This window comes from Salmo salar, chromosome ssa09 (genome assembly GCF_905237065.1).
Source record: "Salmo salar chromosome ssa09, Ssal_v3.1, whole genome shotgun sequence".
NCBI lineage: Eukaryota > Metazoa > Chordata > Actinopteri > Salmoniformes > Salmonidae > Salmo > Salmo salar.
Window position 1 is genome coordinate 106,041,901 of NC_059450.1, and position 24,960 is coordinate 106,066,860.

Sequence of the window (24,960 nt, forward strand, 5' to 3'; positions counted from 1 at the left end):
GTCTGTAACTTAACAAAATGTGGAGAAAGTCAAGGGGTCTGAATACTTTCCGAATGCACTGTATACACTGAGTGTACAAACGGGAACGTGAGCTGGGATTAGACCATCGTGAGACAGGTTAGTTTTACCCTACTGATGATGTGTTGTTGCAATAGTAATCCTGCTCAGTACGATAGGAATCACCTTGTGAATGATTTTGCCGAAGATTGTATCTCTGCCGGCCTTTCTTGATGTTAAGGCCGACTGAGGAGCCAAATGTCACTGAATCAAACGGTGACCTGAGCAAATGTTTTCTTGATGGTGCGTTTCTTGAAGGTGCATGCACCTTCCTAATATTGAGGGCATGAACTCTTCAAGGTGACGAAAGCATTCCACAGGGATGCTGGCCCATGTTGACTCCAATGCTTCCCATAGTTGTGTCAAGTTGGCTGGATGTCCTTTGTGTGGTGGACCATTCATGAAACAGTTGAGCGTGAAAAACCCAGCAGCATTGCAGTTCTTGACACACTCAAACCGGTGCGCCTGGCACCTACTACCCTACCCCGTTCAAAGGCACTTAAATCTTTTGTCTTGCCCATTTATATTTATTATGGATCCCCACTAGCTGCTGCCACAGCAAAATTAATGCAGTTTATACAATTTTAAAAACATTACAATACATTCACAACACACTGTGTGCCCTCAGGCCCCTACTACACCACTACCACATATCTACAGTACTAAATCCCTATTTGGTCGGAAGTTTACATACACTTAGAATGGAGTCATTAAAACTCGTTTTTCAACCACTCCACAAATTTCTTGGTAACAAACTATAGTTTTGGCAATTCGGTTAGGACATCTACTTTGTGCATGACAAGTCATTTTTCCAACATTTGTTTACAGACATATTATTTAACTTATAATTCACAGTATCACAATTCCAGTGGGTTAGAAGTTTACATACACTAAGTTGACTGTGCCTTTAAACAGGCTATTTGACATCATTTGAGTCAATTGGAGGTGTACCTGTGGATGTATTTCAAGTCCTACCTTCAAACTCAGTGCCTCTTCATTTGACGTCATGGGAAAATAAAAGGAAATCAGCCCAGACCTCAGAGAAATAAATTGTAGACCTCCACAAGTCTGGTTCATCCAAACGCCTGAAGGTACCTCATTCATCTGTACAAATAATAGTACGCAAGTATAAACACCATGGGACCATGCAGCCATCATACCGCTCAGGAAGGAGACGCGTTCTGTCTCCTAGAGATGAACGTACTTTGGTGTGAAAAGTGAAAATCAATCCCAGAACAACAGCAAAGGACCTTGTGAAGATGCTGGAGGAAACAGGTACTAAAGTATCTATATCCACAGTAAAACGAGTCCATTATCAACATAACCTGAAAGGCCGCTCAGCAAGGAAGAAGCCACTGCTCCAAAATCGCCATAAAAAAATCCAGACTACGGTTTGCAACTGCACATGGGGACAAAGATCGTACTTTTTGGAGAAATGTCCTCTGGTCTGATGAAACAAAAATAGAACTGTTTGGCCATAATAACCATCGTTATGTTTGAAAGAAAAAGGTGTAGGCTTGCAAGCAGAAGAACACCATCCCAAACATGAAGCACGGGGTGGCAGCATCATGTTGTGGGGGTGCTTTGCTGCAGGAGGGTCTGGTGCACTTCACAAAATAGATGGCATCATGCGGAAAGAAAATTACGTGGATATATTGAAGCAACATCTCAAGACATCAGTCAGGAAGTTAAAGCTTGGTCGCAAATGGGTCTTCCAAATGGACAATGACCACAAACATACTTCCAAAGTTGTGGCAAAATGGCTTAACCTCTCTTTGGTAGGGGGCAGTATTTTCACGTCCGGATGAAAAGCGTGCCCAAAGTAAACTGCCTGCTACTCAGGCCCAGAAGCTAGGATATGCATATAATTAGTAGATTTGGATAGATAACACTCTAAAGTTTCTAAAACTGTTAAAATAATGTCTGTGAGTATAACAGAACTGATATGGCCAGCAAAACTCAGAGGACAAACCATCCCCTTTCCACTGTTTTCAATGGCTGTCACTTTTATTATAAGGCGAAATCCTCCCAGATTGCAGTTCCTAGGGCTTCCACTAGATGTCAACAGTCTTTAGAAAGAGTTTCATGCTGGGTTTTGGAAAAATTAGCCAGAAATTGTAGTTTTTCTAGGTGGCTCCCATTTTGGCTGTAGTGTTTCCAAGCACGTGGAAGAGAGCACGTTCTTTGATATTTTTCTCCGGTAAAGACAATAACGATTCTCTGTCTTAAATTTTATCATTTATTTTACGTATTAGGGTACCTAAGGTTTGATTATAAACGTTTGACTTGTTTGGAAAAGTCTATTAGTAACGTTTGGGATTCATTTTGTATGCATTTTGATGGAGGAAAACTGGGTGGATTATTGACTGAAGCGCACCAGCTAAACATAGTTTTTATGGATATAAAGAAGAACATTATCGAAAAAAGGGACCATTTGTGATGTATCTGGGACCCTTTGGAGTGCCAACAGAAGATCATCAAAGGTAAGGCATTTATATTATCGCTATTTCTGACTTTCGTGGCGCACCTGCCTGGTTGAAATATGTTTTTCATGCTTTTGTATGTGGGGCGCTGTCCTCAAATAATCGCACGGTGTGCTTTCGCTGTGAAGCCTTTTTGAAATCTGACACAGCGGCTAGATTAACAAGAAGTTAAGCTTTATTTTGATGTATTACACTTGTGATTTTATGAAAGTTAAATATTTATAATTCTGTAGTTTGAATTTTGCGCTCTGCAATTTCACCGGATGTTGGCCAGGTGGGACGCTATAAGAAGTTTTAAGGACAACAAAGTCAAGGTATTGGAGTGGCCATCACAAAGCCCTGACCTCAAGCCTATTGAATATTTGTGGGCAGAACTGAAAAAGCGTTTGCAAGCAAGGAGGCCTACAAACCTGACTCAGTTACACCAGCTCTGTCAGGAGGAATGGGCCAAAATTCATCCAACTTATTGTGGGAAGCTTGTGGAAGGCTACCCGAAACGTTTGATCCAAGTTAAACAATTTAAAGGCAATGCTACCAAATACTAATTGAGTGTATGTAAACTCCTGACCCACTGGGAATGTGATGAAAGAAATAAAAGCTGAATTAAATCATTCTCTCTACTATTATTCTGACATTTCACATTCTTAAAATAACGTGGTGATCCTAACTGACCTAAGACAGGGAATTTTTACTAGTATTAAATGTCAGGAATTGTGAAAAACTGAGTTTAAATGTATTTGGCTAATGTGTATGTAAACTTCCGACTTCAACTGTATCTACAGTACTAAATCCATGTGTATGTAACGGGCGTATGTTATTGTGTGTGTGTGTGTGTGTGTGTGTGTGTGTGTGTGTGTGTGTGTATGCATGTGTCTGTGCCAATGTTTGTGTTGCTTCACAGCCCCCGCTATTCCATAAGGTGTTTTTTTAACCTAATTTTACTGCTTGCGTCAGTAACTTGTGGAATAGAGTTCCATGTAGTCATGGCTCTATGTAGTACTGTGTGCCTCCCATAGTCTGTTCTGGACTTGTGGACTGTGAAGAGACCTCGTCTTGTGGGGTATGCATGGGTGTCTGAGCTGTGTGCCAGTAGTTTAAACAGACAGCTTGGTGCATTCAACATGTCAATACCACTCATAAATAAAAGTAGTGATGAAGTCAATCTCTCACCCACTTTCAGCCAGGAGAGATTGACATGCATATTATTAATATTAGCTCTCTGTGTACATTCAAGGGCCAGCCGTCCTGCCCTGTTCTGAACCAATTGCAATTTTCCTAAGTCCTTTTTTGTGGCAAATGAACACACAACTGAACAGTAGTCTAGGGCCTGTAGGACCTGCCTTGTTGATAATGTTGTTATGGCAGAGCATCGCTTTATTATAGACAGACTTCTCCCCATCTTAGCTACTACTCAATATGTTTTGAACCCTCTGAATGGCATACATACACAATCCATGTCTCAAGGCTTATTTTTTTTAACCCATCTCCTCCCCTTCATCTATTTAACAAGTGACATCAATAAGGGATCATAACTTTCACCTGGATTCAACTGGTCAGTCTATGTCATGGAAAGAGCATGTTTTGTACACCCATTCTATATCTCATATGTGGTTAGTCACACATGAACACAACGCTGACTGGGGGGGGGGTTGATGTGAAATGGGTTAGATTTGTGCAGGGGGTATTCTGGTTTTGTAAAGGGAAGGGGATAAATAATAATAATAATTATTATTATAAAAAGATTACTAATACATGTGATTTACATAACAAAGACCCAAATATGCTTAATAACATTTTTAAAAAAAGTGGAGGAAACATGTGAGTACTGTTACAATGTCATGTAATCTTTATGTATTAGTGTTATAAAAAAATATCCAGCTGCCTATAGAGTCATATTGTACTTATGCAACAACAACACAAAGAGAGGGTTTTGATGACACTTACATCATCCTCTTTGGTCCCGCCCCAGAAGTTGGTGCCGCCTGCATAGCTTGGGATGTTCAGGACAGCTATGCCCTGCAGGCTGGGGAGGGGGATAGGCCTCCCGTCGCACTAAACACACACACACACGCATTGTCATACTGTAACAGAACAAAACTGTCTGCACATGTTCGGATACAAACTCCCACAATCAAAATAACAACGCCAGACATGAATTGAAAAGTCTAAAAATGGATATGCCAATCCCAGATTGCCCCACAGGGTTAGGGTCAGGGTAAGAGTTATGGTATGACAGTCAAGTCTCTTTAGTGTATGGCACACTGAGGCGCATGACACAGATAAAATAGTATATGACGTTCATCATTGTCCGTTTATGTCTGTTGAAATTTTAACGCATCTCTGCTTTTTTACGGATGAGTTGCGCACGTACAAAGGCGAAAATATTGTTCTTTGTCGGACAAGTTTTTTGTTGGACAATTTCAACTAATCTCCATTGTCATTCATCCAGCAACGGATGACACCCATTGAAAAACCATTGGCTCCACCTGGAATATTCAGACAAAATCTCAATGTGGCCGTACCCTTAGTTGCATCAACTTGGCTACTGTTGTGTTTTCTTACCTCCAGCAATACCTTCTGCTCTAGGTTCTTGTAGGTGCGATGCAGCAGCTCCTTGGTGCCCAGAACCCCGTACCACATCATGTTTTTGGTGCGACTCCTGAACACAGACCGAACCACAAATTAACACAGTGACCGAGCCACAACACACACACACACACACAACACACACACACACACACACACACACAATATACTTTATGTTCAACAAACAAAGGTTAGGCTCTTTGTGGAGAGCAGTAGCACAGAAATGGAAGACATTGCTATTCTAAAGTACAAAACACACCGCTGCCACTCACTGCTTTTAGCTGTTGGTCTTTGCGGTGTGTCTGAGCTATAAACAGTCTCTCCAGGATTTTGGGTGTTTCTTCCAAAAATGCTTGATTTTGCTGCGGCAATACAGACATTTTGCTAAGAGTTTTGTCCAAATAATCACGAAAATGCACTGACGGGGACTCATTTCCTCCAATTCTGGGCATTTTGCCTTGGTTAACGCTGTGTTCTTATGCTCAAACATTATAAGAAAATCAGTGGGCCCCAATCGGTGTGCCCTTCTTGCCCGGTCGGCCAAGACAAAAATTACTCCTGAATTAATAGTTTTTGGAATTTTCAATTCTCCCCAACTGTCTAGGTTTTACTTAGGTGATTGTTATTTCCATAATCTTTTATACATACTTCATATGTCATTTTTGTCGTATAAGTTTACACTGAAAGCGTTTTTCCAATCCCAAAAGTTAATTTCTATACTGTTTGATTTATTTTACAGTTTTACACTGACCCAAACTAGACCCCATGAGACCCAGACCCAATCTATCAAGACCCAGACCCTGTGTATTGAGACCATGACCAGACCAACACTGTATTTATGCGGTCTCAAGACAAAGACCACGAGATCAGACTCCATCTCTGCTTATCACCCTATCCAGTACTGGGTGTATCTGGTTTAGTTAGCAGACTAAAGGCTCTGCCTCATTCCTCAGTTACCTGCACTTCTCTGGATGCTCATCCCGCTTATTGTTGAAGTCCAGTGAGATCTTAGCATCCAGGCCGATCCCAAAGTAGTTGTTCATCACACATTTCTCAGTGTAGCAGTCACTGAAACCAAACACAGTATATGGTCACTCACAACTCTGGGGCAAAAGGTAGATGATGATGATGATGAGGTTGGGCTTAAAGGGATAGTTCACTTCAAACACATGGGGAAAGCAGGAACATGGAAAGAGGAAGGCAAAACTAATTTTTAATACACCACTAGCAAGTTCAATCCATTTCCACTAGCATTGCTCCATGCTCCAAAGAAGCTGGTCAGGAGATTCTTGACGTTGTTTAATAACCAGCTAAAAACCTACAAACGGTTTGGATGAAATAACAACACCAAAGGTAAGTTGAAAATAATATAAAACCTAAAAAGTTAACTAACCCTTTAAGGGAAGGAGGAGAAAGACTGAAACGGGACACTCACAAGGTCTCTGAGTCGCAGCTGAAGGAGTCAGCATTGACCAGCAGTCTGCTGATGACTGAACTGCTGGAGAGGGAGCCAGAGATACCAGCCCTGAGACCTGAACACACACATAAACACACACACATTTAACACAGCATGTGTTAAATTGCTGAACACTGTCAGATAATTGAGCACAGAGAGAGCAAAATTATATCACAGGAATATAAAGTGTAATATTGTTAAAAGTAGGTGTTAATTATTTTCGGTGCACTAGAGCTGAGCGACTAACCAAAATGTCAGCTATTTGTCGTTTTTTAAACAACTAATTGTCTAACGTTGGTTCAATTATTTGAATTCAATTTTCTGTGAGTTCAATGAGCTCAATGTGAATTTCTCTAGAGATGAATCAGATCATGCCCAAACTGTGCGTTGTAGTTGGGAGCTGTAGTGTCCTACAGGCCAATGTTCTACATAATTATCAAGTTTCCTGGGCTACCCTAACTACAATGACCATAATCCATTGTGCAGATACTTGTCTGGTCTGTGTTTCTTTTTCGCCTGCTACGTAAGAGACAGAAGAATGCGGATCATGAGGGGATACATTGAGAGCAGTTTCTTCGCGAGGTATCTTTACCAGAAAATACAGTGGGGGAAAAAAGTATTTGATCCCCTGCTGATTTTGTACATTTGCCCACTGACAAAGAAAGGATCAGTCTATAATTTTAATGGTAGGTTTATTTGAACAGTGAGAGACAGAATAACAAAAAAAAAGAAGAAAAACGCATGTCAAAAATGTTATAAAATTATTTGCATTTTAATGAGGGAAATAAATATTTGACCCCTCTGCAAAACATGACTTAGTACTTGGTGGCAAAACCCTTGTTGGCAATCACAGAGGTCAGACGTTTCTTGTAGTTGGCCACCAGGTTTGCACACATCTCAGGAGGGATTTTGCCCCACTCCTCTTTGCAGATCTTCTCCAAGTCATTAAGGTTTCGAGGCTGACGTTTGGCAACTCGAACATTCAGCTCCCTCCACAGATTTTCTATGGGATTAAGGTCTGGAGACTGGCTAGGCCACTCCAGGACCTTAATGTGCTTCTTCTTGAGCCACTCCTTTGTTGCCTTGGCCGTGTGTTTTGGGTCATTGTCATGCTGGAATACCCATCCACGATCCATTTTGGTCTCATCTGACCACAACACTTACACCAGTTGTCCTCTGAGTCATTCAGATGTTCATTGGCAAACTTCAGACAGGCATGTATATGTATTCTTGAGCAGGGGGACCTTGCAGGATTTCAGTCCTTCACGGCGTAGTGTGTTACCAAATGTTTTCTTGGTGACTATGGTCCCAGCTGCCTTGAGATCATTGACAAGATCCTCCCGTGTAGTTCTGGGCTGATTCCTCACCGTTCTCATGATCATTGCAACTCCACGAGGTGAGATCTTGCATGGAGCCCCAGGCCGAGAGATATTGACAGTTCTTTTGTTTTTTCCATATGCGAATAATCGCACCAAATGTTGTCACCTTCTCACCAAGCTGCTTGGCGGTGGTCTTGTAGCCCATTCCAGCCTTGTGTAGGTCTACAATCTTGTCCCTGACATCCTTGGAGAGCTCTTTGGTCTTGGCCATGGTGGAGAGTTTGGAATCTGATTGATTGATTGCTTCTGTGGACAGGTGTCTTTTTTACAGGTAACAAGCTGTGGTTAGGAGCACTCCCTTTAAGAGTGTGCTCCTAATCTCAGCTCGTTACCTGTATAAAAGACACCTGGCAGCCAGAAATTAGAGGTCGACTGATTATGACTTCTCAACGCCGATACCGATTATTGGAGGACCCAAAAAAAAAGCCGATACCGATTAGTCGGACGATTTTTTGATTTTTTATTAATTTATTTGTAATAATGACAATTACAACAATACTGAATGAACACTTATTTTAACTTAATATAATACATCAATAAAATCAATTTAGCCTCAAATAAATAATGAAACATGTTCAATTTGGTTTAAATAATGCAAAAACAAAGTGTTGGAGAAGAAAGTAAAAGTGCAATATGTGCCATGTAAAAAAGCTAACGTTTAAGTTCCTTGCTCAGAACATGAGAACATATGAAAGCTGGTGGTTCCTTTTAACATGAGTCTTCAATATTCCCAGGTAAGATGTTTTAGGTTGTAGTTATTATAGGACTATTTCTCTCTATACGATTTGTATTTCATATACCTTTGACTATTGGATGTTCTTATAGGCACTTTAGTATTGCCAGTGTAGCAATACAGCTTCCGTCCCTCTCCTCGCTCCTACCTGGGCTCGAACTAGGAACACATTGACAACAGCCACCCTCGAAGCAGCGTTACCCATGTAGAGGAAGGGAAAAAAACTATTCCAAGTCTCAGAGCGAGTGACGTTTGAAACGCATTAGCGTGCACCCGGCTAACTAGCTAGCCATTTCATATCGGTTACACCAGCCTAATCTTGGGAGTTGACAGGCTTCAAGTCATAAACAGCGCAATGCATTGCGAAGGGCTGCTGGCAAAACGCACGAAAGTGCTATTTTGAATGAACGCTTACAAGCCTGCTGGTGCCTACCATCACTCAGTCAGACTGCTCTTTCAAATCATAGACTTAATTATAACATAATAACACACAGAAACACGAACCTTAGGTCATTAATATGGTAGAATCCGGAAACTATCATCTCGAAAACAAAACGTTATTCCTGTTACATTGCACAACCTTCAGTGTTATCCTCTTACATCTAGACGTTCCGTTAGCAGAACACCTGCTCCAATATCCAATGATGGGCGTGGCGCGAAATACAAACTCCTCTAAAATCCGAAAACTTCAATTTTTCAAACATATGACTATTTTACAGCATTTTAAAGACAAGACTCTCGTTAATCTAACCACACTGTCCGATTTCAAAAAGGCTTTACAGCGAAAGCAAAACATTACATTATGTCAGCAGAGTACCCAGCCAGAAATAATCAGACACCCATTTTTCAAGCTAGCATATAATGTCACAAAAAACAAAACCACAGCTAAATGCAGCACTAACCTTTGATGATCTTCATCAGATGACAACCCTAGGACATTATGTTATACAATGCATGCATGTTTTGTTCAATCAAGTTCATATTTATATCAAAAACCAGCTTTTTCACATTAGCATGTGACGTTCAGAACTAGCATACCCCCCGCAAACATCCGGTGAATTTACTAAATTACTCACGATAAACGTTCACAAAAAACATAACAATTATTTTAAGAATTATAGATACAGAACTCCTCTATGCACTCGATATGTCCGATTTTAAAATAGCTTTTCGGTGAAAGCACATTTTGCAATATTCTCAGTAGATAGCCCAGCCATCACGGCTAGCTATTTAGACACCGACCAAGTTTAGCGCTGACCAAACTCCGATTTACTATTACAAAAGTTTGTCAGAATGCACTCCCAGGACTGCTACTTCAATAACAAATGTTGGTTTGGTCCAAAATAATCCATCGTTATATCCAAATAGCGGCGTTTTGTTCGTGCGTTCTAGACACTATCCGAAGTGTAAATAAGGGTTACGAGCATGGCGCAATTCGTGACAAAAGATTTCTAAATATTCCATTACCGTACTTCGAAGCATGTCAACCGCTGTTTAAAATCAATTTTTATGCCATTTTTCTCGTAAAAAAGCGATAATATTCTGACCGGGAATCTGCGTTTAGGTAAACAGAGGAAAGAAAACAAAGCATTCTGTCGACGCGGGCACGCGACTGAGTCTCACAGTACTGTAACCAGCCACTACCCAAATGCGCTACTTTGTTTCAACCAGAGCCTGCAAAGCCACGGTTCAGCTTTTTGCCGCCTTCTGAGAGACCATGTGAGCCGTAGGAAGTGTCACGTAACAGCAGAGATCCTTTGTAATGGATAGAGATGGCAAAGAAGGCCAAGAAATGGTCAGACAGGGTACTTCCTGTACAGAATCTTCTCAGGTTTTGGCCTGCCAAATGAGTTCTGTTATACTCACAGACACCATTCAAACAGTTTTAGAAACTTTGGAGTGTTTTCTATCCAAAGCTAATAATTATATGCATATTCTAGTTTCTGGGCAGGAGTAATAATCAGATTAAATTGGGTACGTTTTTTATCCGGCTGTGAAAATACTGCCCCCTATCCATAACAGGTTAAGTCATAATTACGTAAAACTCTGGCAAATTAGTTCGCAACGAGCCAGGCGGCCCAAACTGTTGCATATACCCTGACTGCGTGCAATGAACGCAACATTACACAATTTCACCTGGTTAATATTGCCTGCTAACCTGGATTTCTTTTAGCTAAATATGCAGGTTTAAAAATATATACTTCTGTGTATTGATTTTAAGAAAGGCATTGATGTTTATGGTTAGGTACAGTCATGCAACGATTGTGCTTTTTCGCAAATGCGCTTTTGTTAAATCATCCCCGTTTGGCGAAGTCGGCTGTCTTTGTTAGGAAGAAATAGTCTTCACAGTTCGCAACGAGCCAGGCGGGCCCAAACTGCTGCATATACCCTGACTCTGTTTGCAAGAGAAGTGACACATTTTCCCTAGTTAAAAGAAATTCATGTTAGCAGGCAATATTAACTAAATATGCAGGTTTGAAAATATATACTTGTGTATTGATTTTAAGAAAGGCATTGATGTCTATGGTTGGAGCAACGTGTACCTAAGCGATTATATGCAACACAGGACAGGCTAGATAAACTAGTAATATCATTAACCATGTGTAGTTAACTAGTGATTACGATTGATTGATTGTTTTTTATAAGATAAGTTTAATGCTAGCTAGCAACTCACCTTAGCTTCTTACTGCATTCGCGTAACCTCGTGGAGTGCAATGTAAAGCAGGTGGTTAGAGCGTTGGACTAGTTAACCGTAAGGTTGCAAGATTGAATCCCTGAGCTGACAAGGTAAAAATATGTCGTTCTGCCCCTGAACAGGGCAGTTAACCCACCGTCATTGAAAATAAGAATGTGTTCTTAACTGACTTGCCTAGTTAAATAAATAATTAATCGGCCATTCCGATTAATCGGTCGACCTCTACCAGAAATCTTTGATTGAGAGGGGGTCAAATACTTATTTCCCTCATTAAAATGCAAATCAATTTATAACATACGTTTTTTTTTTAATATTTTTGTTGTTATTCTGTCTCTCACTGTTCAAATAAACCTACTATTAAAATTATAGACTAATCATTTCTTTGTAAGTGGGCAAACGTACAAAATCAGCAGGGGATCAAATACTTTTTTTCCCCCACTATACATGATCTAAGTGATTGATAAATTGGAATTCAGCAGTCCTAAATGTATGCCTTAGTTACAGTTGAAGTCGGAAGTTTACATACACATTAGCCAAATACATTTAAACTCAGTTTTTCACAATTCCTGACATTTAATACTAGTAAAAATTCCCTGTCTTAGGTCAGTTAGGATCACCACGTTATTTTAAGAATGTGAAATGTCAGAATAATAGTAGAGAGAATGATTTATTTCAGCTTTTATTTCTTTCATCACATTCCCAGTGGGTAAGAAGTTTACAAACACTCAATTAGTATTTGGTAGCATTGCCTGTAAATTGTTTAACTTGGGTCAAACGTTTCAGGTAGCCTTCCACAAGCTTCCTACAATAAGTTGGGTTAACTTTGGCCCATTCCTCCTGACAGAGCTGGTGTAACTGAGTCAGGTTTGTAGGCCTCCTTGCTTGCACATGCTTTTTCAGTTCTGCCCTCAAATGTTCTATAGGATTGAGGTCAGGGCTTTGTGATGGCCACTTCAATACCTTTACTTTGTTGTCATTAAGCCATTTTGCCACAACTTTGGAAGAATGCTTGGGGTCATTGTCCATTTGGAAGACCCATTTGCGACCAAGCTTTAACTTCCTGACTGATGCCTTGAAATGTTGCTTCAATATATCCACATACTTTTCTTTCCTCATGATGCCGTCTATTTTGTGAAGTGCACCAGTCCCTCCTGCAGCATAGCACCCCCACAACATGATGCTGCCACCCCCGTGCTTCACGGTTGGGATGGTGTTCTTCGGCTTGCAAGATTACCCCTTTTTCCTCCAAACATAACAATGGTCATTATGGCCAAACAGTTCTATTTTTGTTTCATCAGACCATAGGACATTTCTCCAAAAAGTACAATCTTTGTCTCCATGTGCAGTTGCACTTGGCTTTTTTATGGCGACTTTGGAGTAGTGGCTTCTTCCTTGCTGTGCGGCCATCCAGGTTATGTCGATATAGGACTCGTTTTACTGTGGATATAGATACCTTTGTACTGGTTTCCTCCAGCATCTTCACAAGGTCCTTTGCTGTTGTTCTGGGATTGATTTGCACTTTTCGCACCAAAGTACGTTCATCTTTAGGAGACAAAACGCATTTCCTTCCTGAGCGGTATGACGGCTGCATGGTCCCATAGTGTTTATAGTTGCGTACTATTATTTGTACAGATGAATGTGGTACCTTCAGTCGTTTGGATGAACCAGACTTGTGGAGGTCTACAATTTATTTTTCTGAGGTCTTGGCTGATTTCTTTTGATTTTCCCATGGTGTCAAGCAAAGAGGCACTGAGTTTGAAGGTAGGTCTTGAAATACATCCACAGGTACACCTCCAAGTGACTCAAATTATGTCAATTAGCCTATCAGAAGCTTCTAAAGCCATGGCATCATTTTCTGGAATTTTCCAAGCTGTTTAAAGGCACAGTCAACTTAGTGCATGTAAACTTCTGACCCACTGGAATTGTGATACAGTGAATTATATGTTAAATAATCTGTCTGTAAACAATTGTTGGAAAAATTCCTTCTGTCATGCACGAAGTAGATGTCCTAACCAACTTGCCAAAGCTATAGTTTGTTTAACAAGAAAATTGTGGAGTGGTTGAAAAACGAGTTTTAATGACTCCAATCTAAGTGTTTGTAAACTTCCCACTTCAACTGTACTTTGCTTTGAAGAACTACTAAAATAGTGACTTTGTCAGACAGCATAGGCAGCAATTCTATAGAGATGAGATGATTATTTGGAATTAAATAATATAATCAAACAAAACAAATGTAATATACACCAACTGAAATATTTTATTAAAATAAAGTAATGTGAATAACTGATGGTTAATAAGTGATAAGCAGTAATGGGCAGTTACTACTATCCTGGGACTTTTATTCATTGTTTTATTCTGTATTGTTATAGCATTCAACCCACATAATGCATAGTGCATTTGTTTAAAAAAGATATTGAAAATTGTGATTTGTTTTTTATAATCGAACCGACTTCAAAAAGCACTAATCGCACAGCACTACAGTGTACAATAGTGTCCAAGGGAGTAGGGGTCGATTTGGGATTAGGGAACTGAGGGCCCTCGGTACAGAGCTGGTGAGAACTTGTGCCCTTACTTGGGTAGAGGATCTTGGTGTTGAGCATCGGCATGTTCTCGCGACTTCCTGTCTGGGCGGGAAGTAACGCAGAACTGCCCAGTGACAGGCTTCCTTTGCTGATGAGCTTCTCACAAGGAGTCTTGGACACTACAGGATGAAACAAAGACACAGAAAGACATGAGACACTGGGATCTTGATTAAAGAAAGGCACACTCCTTAAATTTGAAAAACAACGCATATAAGTGATAATCTTCAATACTAAATGGGCACGCATCTTTAATTAAAATCATCTGTTTCGTCTGGGCTGTGTTCATTAGGGAAGGCAATGAAAAACAATTTAAAAGGTGATCCTTCCCTGGTTCGGACTGTTTTCTTATGTTTGGTACCAAATTAACACGACACAGGTTAGGAGACTCAGGGTTCAATGACTAACCTCTGCGGACTGGATGGCTCCTGGTGCTGTTACAGGCGTTCCCACTGTAGGACGACTGCAGAGACAGCTTGTCCTGCTCTTCCTCCTCCTCCTCCACCCCCAGAGCAAACACCTCCTGAGTCTGGGCATTCTGCTCGTCCACCGCTGATAGAAGAATGGAGAGAAAGACCGTTCAGCAACAAGAGCAGGTATGTTGAAAAAGTAGAGAGGTAAAACCGCTCTCTTTTGGATGAGTATAGATAGCAACTATATTATATTGGGGTCGGGTTACGTCCATTCTATTTCGCTTCACTCAATTCAGGAAGTTAACTGAAATTCCTATTCCAATAACTATCAAGCTTGATCTGAGACTGGCCACAAGATTGCCCAGGAGTCCTGCTCTACTGTTACAATGCTTATGGCTTTGACGTTTTCGTCTGTCCTCTGTTTTTATGTAACATATGAAACATCAAGTATGCCAAGTCGGTCAGTGTAGTCTATGTTTTATGTTTGTTTATTTTTTTAACCACAGACAAAAACTTCCCTTAGAGGACAAATAACCTTACTGTAAATCTAATTCCAATATTCAGAATTAATTCTCACGGAGGTCTAAATTGGAATTTCAGTTTACTTCCTGAATTGACCCATACCAATTAGAACAGAAGTAGCGGTAGGAAGGTAACATATCACCTTTTTCAGTGTGCTCGATTATCTGCCTGATGGCTTTCTTCAGGCTGTTGGCTCTCAGCATCAGCTGTTCCCTGGGCTTAAAGATGGCCGTCAGGGGCCTGGGGGAGCACGGGATGGCGGCGGGTGCGGGCGACGATGGCACCAGAACCCCCTCGCCCTCCTCCTGCTCCTCAGCGATGGTGGGGGGGGGGGCAGGCATCATAGTAGATGCCTGCGCCTCCTCATTGAGCGTCTTCAGCAGCGAGTCCAGCTTTTCCTTCAGAACCCCACACTGCAACCAATCGACCAATCAACACAGATCTGATTCACTGGATTAGTGCAAACATGGCTGGAGGGAGTTTCCACCATATTTCCTATACCAGTCATTTACATAAAATCAGGGAAGGGATGAGAGCAAGGTGAGATAATTGGTACAAAGCCATGGTTCCTCACTGCTTACCTTCTTGGCCATAGCCTCTGACTCCTCGGAGCTCTCCTTGTTCTTCTCGTAGGCCTTCCCCACTCGAGCCACAAAGTCCTTCACTGTCTCACACAGTACCCTACGAACATGCACAACACACGCACAACACACAACACAGTCAGGGCAACGGAAACCTACACCTAAGAAACGGTATGGACTGAGCAGGCAGACAGACTGATTGAAGTGACAAACATACTTAGCTGAGGAGATGACCACTGAGTGCTGATCTGAAGTCAGGATCTTGGACAGGTGGGCTGCCACAGAGTCTTCGTAGGTCAGAATCTGTTGCACCTGTGGCACAGATAACAATCAAGGTCAAAAACAGGCTAGTCTTCAGGAAATGTGTCTTGAACTGAAGAGCATCACCACTTATAGTGCAACATACAGTGCATTCGGAATTTATTCAGACCCCTTGACTTTTCCACATTTTGTTACGTTATAGATTATTCTACAATTGATTAAATAATCCCCCCCCCCCATCAATCTACACACAATGCCCCAAAACGACAAAGCAAAAACAGGTTATAAATTTATGCTATTATAATTATTACATTTTTTTTTTTTTAAATATCACATTTACATAAGTTTTCAGACCCTTTACTCAGTCCTTTGTTGAAGCACCTTTGGCAGCAATTACAGCCTCAAGTCTTTTTGGGTATGACAGATATGGCAGCTCTGCATCTAGCTCCTAAGCAACTTTGCAGTATTTAGTTTGTGTGTGTTATTTGTTACATAATTAACCCAGAAATGTGTTTGTTATTACATACAGACGGAAAGAACTTTTGGATTTCAGAGCGGTGGTAACTCACCAGGAATACGACTTTCCCGAATTGGAGCTTTATTCATACCCCCCCAAGGGCAATTGAACATATTCTAGAGGCAAAACACCAGCGGTGGAGAAGAGGTATTCTGAGTGGACTTCTAGTCTGACTCAGGAGGTGTGGACACCATCCACCACTTCCGAGTAGATTGCTCGCTAATGTTCTGTCTTTGGATAATAAAGTAGACGAGCTCAGGGCGATCATCTCCTTCCAGAGAGACATCAGGGATTGTAACATACTCTGGTTGACGGAAACATGGCTCTCTCAGGATATAATGTCCATACAGACAGCTGGGTTCTCAGTACCACGCGCAGACAGGAATAAAGAACACTCCGGGAAGAAGAAAGGCATGGGTGTATGTTTCAGTCCAATTATTATTATTTTTTTTAAATAATAATAATAATGTATGAAATGAAATGTATGCACTCACTACTGTAAGTCGCTCTGGATAAGAGCGTCTGCTAAATGACTAAAATGTAATTTTTTTTTAATTAACTACTCATGGTGTGATTGTGATGACATACAGAAACGTACAGTCCCTTTGTTCACCCGACCTAGAAAACCTCACATTCAAATGCCGACCGTATTACCTCCCAAGAGAATTCTCTTCGGTTATAGTCACAGCCGTGTATATTCCCCTTCAAGCAGATACCACGACAGCTCTCAAAGAACTACACTGAACTTTATGCAAACTGGAAACCAGATATCCTGAGGCCGCATTTATTGTAGCTGGGGATTTTAAAAATGCAAATTCAAGGAAAATGCTACCAAAGTTGTACCAATACATTGGACCACTGCTACTCAACTTTTTGAAAATGCCTACAAGGCCATCCCCGCCCTTCCTTCGGCAAATCTGATCACGACTCCATTTTGTCCTCCCTTTCTACAGGCAGAAACTCAAACAGGAAGTACCCGTGCTAAGGTCTATTCAACGATTGGTGTGACCAATTGGATTCCATGCTTTAAGATTGTTTTGCTCACGCGGACTGGGACATGTTCCGGGTAGAGAATCTGAGAATAACATTGACGTATATAGAGTTCATCAGGAAGTGTATAGGAGATGTTGTACCCACTGTGACTATTAAAACCTACCCAAACCAGAAACAGTGGATAGATGGCAGCATTCGCGCAAAACTGAAAGTGCGAACCACCACATTTAACCATGGCAAGGTGACTGGGAATATTGCCGAATACAAACAGTGTAGTAATTCCCTCCGTAAGGCAATCAAACAGGCATAACGTCAGTAGAGACAAAGTGTAGTCACAATTCAACGCCTCAAACACGAGACGTATGTGGCCGGGTCGACAGACAACCACGGACTACAAATGGAAAACCAGCCACGTCGCAGAGACCGACGTCTTGCTTCCGGACAAGCTAAACACCTTCTTCACCCGCTTTGGAGGATAACACAGTGCCACCGACGCAGCACGCTACCAAGGACTGTGGGCTCCCCTTCTCCGTGGCTGACGTAAGACATTTAAGAGTGTTAACCCTCGCAAGGCTGCCAGCCCAGAAGGCCTTCAGATCATGCACAGACCAGCTGGCTGGAGTGTTTACAGACATATATTAAATCTGTCCCTATCCCAGTCTACTGTCCCCACTTGCTTAAAGATGTCCATCATTGTTCCTGTACACAAGAAAGCATAGGTAACTGAACTAAATGACTATCACCCCGTAGCACTCACTTCTGTCATCATGAAGTGCTTTGAGATGCAAGTTAAGGATCATATCACCTATACCTTACCTGACACCCTAGACCCACTTCAATTTGCTTACCGCCCCAGTAGATCCACAGACGATGCAATTGCCATCGCACTGCACACTGTCCTATTCCACGTGGAGAAGAGGAATACCTATGTAAGAATGCTGTTCATTGACTTGAGCTCAGCATTCAACACAACAGTACCCTACAAGCTCATCATTATTAAGCTCAGGGTCCTGGGTCTGAACCCCGCCTTGTGCAATTGGGTCCTGGACTTCCAGACGGGCCACACCCAGATGGTGAAGGTAGGAAATAACACACTGCACAAGGGTGAGTGTTCAGCCCCCTCCTGTACTCCCTGTTCACCCATGACTGCATGACCACGCACACCTCCAACTCAATCAAGTTTTTCAACGACACAACATTAGTAGGCCTGATTACCAACAATGACGAGACAGCCTACAGGAAGGAGGTGAGGGCCCTGGGAGAGTGGTGCCAGTTAAATAACCTCTCACTCAACGTCAACAAAACAAAAGGAGCTTATCGTAGAATTCAGGAAAGAGCAGAGGGAGCATGCCCTTATCCACATCGATGGGACAGCAGTGGAGAAGGTTGAAAGGAGGCTGAAGAAATATGGCTTGTCACCTAAAACCCTCAAACTTTTACAGATGCACAATTGAAAGCATCCTGTCAGGCTGTATCCCCGCTTGGTACGGCAACTGCGTTTGGGTGTTAACTTCTGCAAACCTTTGGGGATTTATTACTTTGTTCATTGTCCCTTCCTGTTGTACACAGAACAAGGAAGAGCTTGGTTTTGTTTGTTTGGAAAGTTTGTTTAAAAGTACATTGGAAAGTTCTTGGTAGCTACCTAGCTTGTTATGTTGGAACCCGTGACGCAGTTGGCATCAGTTGCTGGGACTGCTTGTATCTTTACAGTGATCCTGCCGACCAAGGACGGGTCTGAGGAGCTATTTGGCGTCACAGCTAGCCTAGCTGCTAGCTAGCTGGACATCAAGCTAGTGAGATGTTCTTGAACGCAGCCCACGACGCAGTTAGCCATTGTGGCTGGGACCCGCGGATGGTCCCGGGTTTGTGGCTGTCTAAATCCTTGCTGTTTGTTGTTTTCAATTTTCCCCGTGACCTGCCCTGTCTGGAACTGCAAAGTGTAACAGCCTAACATACATTGCTAGCTGATATGACAAAGACCAAAGCCGGCGAGAGTACCGTTGAGGACAGTCCCAGTGGTGTCTATCACACGTGAAGGATCTTTTAAACAAACAAAAAGAGACCTATAAGCAGTTGTTACAACAACAAGAAAATAGTTTCAAGTGTTTTGTCCAAATACTCGTGGATTCTACTAATAAAAGAATGGACAACCTGACCAGAGAGGTCCAGGACCTGAAGAACAGTTCTCCCAGGGTCAGCTCGATGAGTTGAAACAGGAGAACGGCATGATGACAGCAATCTATAAATCATTGAGAGAGGACATCAGTTCTGTATGTGAATCCATGATAACAATGACAGAGAAATTTGATATCTCGAGGGACAATCAAGGCGAAACAACATGGTTGCGGACGGAATTGCAGAATCTCCACGAGACCTGGATGGAGTCTGAGGACAAAGTGAGGGAAATTATCTCAGAGAAATTGAAGATGGACCACAGGAAGATTGAGGTGGAGCGCACACCCACAGGACTGGAAAACCCACCATCGGTCCAGGTGATAGGCCCAGGCCGATAGTGGTCAAGTTCCTGAGGTTCATAGACAAGGTAGCTGTTCTTTGCCCCAGAAGAGGAAAGAACTGATCCCAGCCATGAAAGCTGCCAGAGCGCGTGGGGACATTGCGTACATCTGCTACAACAGGCTCATTGTCCACCCTCCCTCCCAGAAGCCTGGAAGGGATGAGACAGCCAAGCCTATGGGTTCGTAGCCTCAACCCCGCAGCACACACACCAATTGATTAATGGACTGCTGAATGTATATTTTTTTCTCTTGCTTTGTCTGCTCTTTTCAATATTATATCTATCTCTGATAAGCTACCCAGGAAAGGTCTGAAAATAGCCCATATTAATATATGTAGCCTTAGAAATAAGGTTCATGAAATCAATAACTTGCTAACATCAGATAAGATTCATATATTAGCCATTTCTGAGACTCACTTAGATAATTAATTTGATGATACATCAGTAGCAATACAAGGATATAACATTTATAGAAGAGACAGAAATGCTTATGGGGAGGAGACAGACAGACAGACAGACAGACAGACAGACAGACAGACAGACAGACAGACAGACAGACAGACAGACAGACAGACAGACAGACCTAAAATAGTGCATAAGAGATCATACAAAAGATTTCGCTGTGACTCTTATGTGGATGATGTTAAAAATATTTGTTGGTCTGATGTCATTAATGATGTCATTAATCCAGACGCTGCACTTGATGAATTTATGAAATTGCTTCATCCAATTATTGATAAACATGCACCTGTTAAGAAACTGACTGTTAGAACTGTTAAGGCTCCATCGATTGATGAGGAATTGAAAAACTGTATGGTTGAAAGAGATGGTGCAAAAGGAGTGGCTCATAAGTCTGGCTGTACATCTGACTGGCTTACTTACTGCAAATTGAGAAATTATGTGACTAAACTCATCAAAAAGAAGAAGAAACTTTATTATGATGCCAAGAGCAATGAAATAAAGAATGATGGAAAAAAACTTTGGAGTACTTTAAATTAACTTATGGGCAGAAAGACAAATTCAACAATTTCAACAATTATTTTAATGATTATTTAATTGGCAAAGTGGGCAAACTTAGGCAGGAAATGCCCACGACAAACAGTGAGCAATTATATTCATGTATAAAAAACTAATAATGAAAGAAAAGCAATGCAAGTTAGAATTTTGTAAAGTTTGTGTGGGAGAAGTGGAAAAATTATTGTTAACAATCAATAATGACAAACCTGGCATTGACAACTTAGATGGAAAGCTACTCAGGATGGTAGCTGACTCTATAGCCACTCCTATCTGTCAAATGTTTTATCTGAGCCTAGAGGAAAGTCTTTGTCCTCAGGCCTGGAGGGAAGCCAAAGTAATTCCGCTACCCAAGAGTGGTAAAGCGGCCTTTACTGGCACTAACAGCAGACCTATAAGCTTGCTGCCAACTCTTAGCAAACTGTTGGAAAAAATGGTGTTTGACCAAATACAATGCTATTTCTCTGTAAACAAATTAACAATAGACTTTCAGCATGCTTATAGAGAACGGCACTCAACATGTACCGCACTGACACACATGACTGATGATTGGTTGAAAGAAATTGATAATAAGAAGATTGTGGGAGCTGTACTGTTAGATTTCAGTGCAGCCTTTGATATTATTGACCATAAGCTGTTGTTGAAAATGGCTTTTCAACCGCTGCCATATCGTGGATTCAGAGCCATCTATCTAATAGAACTCAAAGGGTTTTCTTTAATGGAAGTGTCTCTAATGTCAAACATGTAAAGTGTGGTGTACCGCAGGGCAGCGCTCTAGGCCCTATACTCTTTTCTATTTTTCAACATTATCAAGGCCGCAGGGCCAGACGGATAACCAGGACGTGTACTCAGAGCACGCACTGAGCAACTGGCAAGGGTCGTCACTGACACTTTCAACCTGTCCCTGGCAGAGTCTGTAATACATAAATGTTTCAAGCAGACCACCATAGTTCCTGTGCCCAACAACACCAAGGTAACCTGCCTAAATGACTACCGACTCGTAGCACTCACGCCTGTAGCCATGAAGTGCTTTGAAAGGCTGGTCATGGCTCACATCAACACCATCATCCCAGAAATCCTAGACCCACTCCCAATTTGCATACCGCCCCAACAGATCCACAGATGACACAATATCTATTGCACTCAACAATGCCCTTTCCCACCTGGACAAAAGGAACACTTATGTGAGAATGCTATTCATTGACTTTCACTCAGCATTCAACACCATAATGCCCTCAAAGCTCATCCCTAAGCTAAGGATCCTGGGACTAAACACCTCCCTCTGCAACTGGATCCTGGACATCCTGACAGGCCGCCCCCAGGTGGTAAGGGTAGACAACAACACATCTGCCATGCCGATCACCAACATGGAGGCCCCTAAGGGGTGAGTGCTTAGTCCCCTGCTGTACTCCCTGTTCACTCATGACTGCATGGCCAGGCATGACTCCAACATCATCATTAAGTTTTCCGGCCTGATCACCGACAATGATGACACAGCCTATAGTGAGGAGGTCAGAGACCGTGATCAAGACAAAGGAGATGATTTTGGACTACAGGAAAAAGAGGACCGAGCACGCCCCTATTCTCATCGACAGGGCTGTAGTGGAGCAGATTGAGAGCTTGAAGTTCCTTGGTGTCCATCACCAACAAACTATCATGGTCCAAAAACACCAAGACAGTCGTGAAGAGGGCATGACAACGCCTATTCCCCCTCAGGAGACTGAAAAGATAAGGCATGGGTCCTCAGATCCTCAAAAAGTTCTACAGCTGCACTATCGAGAGCATCCTGACTAGTTGCATCACCGCCTGGTATGGCATCTGCTCGGCCTCCGACCACAAGGCACTACAGAGGGTAGTGCATCCGGCCCAGTACATCACTGGAGCCAAGCTTACGGCCATCCAGGACCTCTATACAAGGCGGTGTCAGAGGAAGACCCTAAAAATTGGATTTGATTTTTGTTTGTAATTTTTCTGGAATTAGATTTTTTTTTTAAAGACTCCAGCCTCCCAAGTCATAGACCGTTCTCTTTTATACCGCACGGCAAGAGGAACTGGAGCACCAAGTCTAGGTCCAAAAGGCTTCTTAACAGCTTCTACCCCCAAGCCATGAGACTGCTGAACAGCTAATCAAAAGGCTACCCGGGACTATTTGCATTGACCCCCCCACCTCATTTTTACGGTGCTGTTGCTCGCTGTTTATTATCTAAGCGTAGTTACTTTACCCCTACCTACATTTATCTCGATTAACCTGTACCCCCGTACATTGACTCTGTACCTGTACCCCCTGTATATAGCCTCGTTATTATTTTATTGTTGCTCTTTTATTTTTCTTAAAACTGCATTGTTGGTTAAGGGCTTGTAAGTAAGCATTTCACTGTAAAGTCTACACCTGTTGTATTCAGCACATGTGACAAATAAAATTGGATTCGATTTCTGTTTTGTATTTTTAATGAATTTAGAAAAAAATTCTAAAAGCCTGTTGTTTTCGCTTTGTCATTATGGGGTATTGTGTGTAGATTGACGAGGAACATGTTTTATTTAATCAATTTTAGAACAAGGCTGTAATGTAACAAAATGAGGAAAAAGTCAAGTGGTCTGAAAACTTTCCGAATGCATTGTATATATTAGGGCTTGATACGCTGTTGGTCAACTGAGAATTTTGTAATGGAGCAGTTGCAAAAAAAGACAAAGTTTTATAGCATATCTTAATTGATGCCTGTCTTAGTGGACTAATCCATTTGTATTTGTATTTATTAGGGATCCCCATTAGCTGCTGCCAACATTATTACACCACTGCATATCTACAATACCAAACGTATAATACCACCATACAACAATATTACAATGTACGTGTGTGTAGAGTGCGTGTGCTAGCACTTGTGTGCATATGCGTGTGTCTGTACCTTTGTGTGTCTCTTCACAGTCCCCGCTGTTCCATAATATATATTTTTATGTGTTAAATCTGATCCTACTGCTTGCATCAGTTACCTGACGTGGAATAGAGTTCTGTGTAGTCATGGCTCTATGTAGTTTGTGCACCTCCCATAGTCTGTTCTGTACTTGGGGACTGAAGATAATCGGTGTCTAAGCTATGTGCTAGTAGTTTTAACAGACAGCTCGGTGCATTCAGCTTGTCAACACTTCTTACAAAAAGTAGTAGTGACGAAGTTAATCTCTCCTCCACTTTGAGCCATGAGAGAATGACATGCATATCATTAATGTTAGATCCCGTGTACTTTAAAGGGCCAGCCGTGCTACCCTGTTCTGAGCCAATTGTAATTTTCCTCACACTTCGTGGCACCTGACCACACAACTGAACAGTAGTCCAGGTGTGACAAAACTAGGGCCTGAAGGACCTGCCTTGTTGATAGTGTTATTGGACAGACTTCTCCCCATCTTAGCCACTGTTACATCAATATGTTTTGACCATGGCAGTTTACAATCCAGGGTTACTAAATCTCTCCATTATTCATTACAAGATTTAGTTGAGGTTTAGGGTTTAGTGAATTACTTGTTCCAAATACAATGCTTTTAGTTTTAGAAATATTTAGTACTAACTTATTCCTTGCCACCCATTCTGAAACTAAATGCAGCTATTAATTAAGTGTTCTTATTTACAATGACAGCCTAGGAAGAGTGGGTTAACCGTCTTGTTCAGGGGCAGAACAACAGATTTTTTTACCTTGTCAGCACAGGGATTCGATCTAGCAACCTTTCGGTTTCTGGCCCAACACCCTAACCACTAGGCTACCTGCCACCCCATCTAGTATGCTTATATTGAAAATATCGTCCGCTATTATCCTCAGTAATTTTCCATCCAAGTTGTCAAACCCCGGGGGCATGTCATTGTTGATAGACAACAATTAATTTTTTCACCTCTTCCACACTCACTACAGAATTCAAAAGTACAATGCTTGTCTTTCATAATTTGGTCAGATATACTTGGATGTGTAGGGTCAGCGTTTGTTGCTGGCATGTCATGCCTCAACTTTGTTCATCTTGCCAATGCAAAAATCATTAAAGTATTTGGCAATATCAGTGGGTTTTGGGATGAATGAGCAATCTGATTCATTGAATGATGAGCTGAGTTTGCCTTTTTGCCCAATTTTTTTTTTTTAAGGTGCTCCAAAACTTTTTACTATCATTCTTTATATTATTTATTTTTATTTCATAGTA

The 24,960-nt window shown here is 41.6% G+C and overlaps 1 protein-coding gene across 6 annotated transcripts in view; it reads right to left on the reverse strand.

Annotated features, from left to right (window-relative positions):
* Positions 1 to 24,960, reverse strand: part of dgkd (diacylglycerol kinase delta) — a 171,794-nt gene that overhangs the window by 54,201 nt on the left and 92,633 nt on the right. For all 6 annotated transcript variants that reach the window (XR_006771103.1, XR_006771102.1, XM_045724294.1 and 3 more), the window contains 9 exons: positions 15,702 to 15,796; positions 15,485 to 15,584; positions 15,046 to 15,316; positions 14,377 to 14,520; positions 13,962 to 14,090; positions 6,562 to 6,658; positions 6,084 to 6,194; positions 5,103 to 5,199; positions 4,485 to 4,592 (listed from right to left, as the gene is read on the reverse strand). Coding sequence is in view for 4 of the 6 variants with exons in the window: in XM_045724294.1 (XP_045580250.1) it covers positions 4,485 to 4,592; positions 5,103 to 5,199; positions 6,084 to 6,194; positions 6,562 to 6,658; positions 13,962 to 14,090; positions 14,377 to 14,520; positions 15,046 to 15,316; positions 15,485 to 15,584; positions 15,702 to 15,796 (1,152 nt within the window). In the remaining 2 variants the exon portion in view is untranslated. The remainder of the gene's footprint in view (positions 1 to 4,484; positions 4,593 to 5,102; positions 5,200 to 6,083; positions 6,195 to 6,561; positions 6,659 to 13,961; positions 14,091 to 14,376; positions 14,521 to 15,045; positions 15,317 to 15,484; positions 15,585 to 15,701; positions 15,797 to 24,960) is intronic.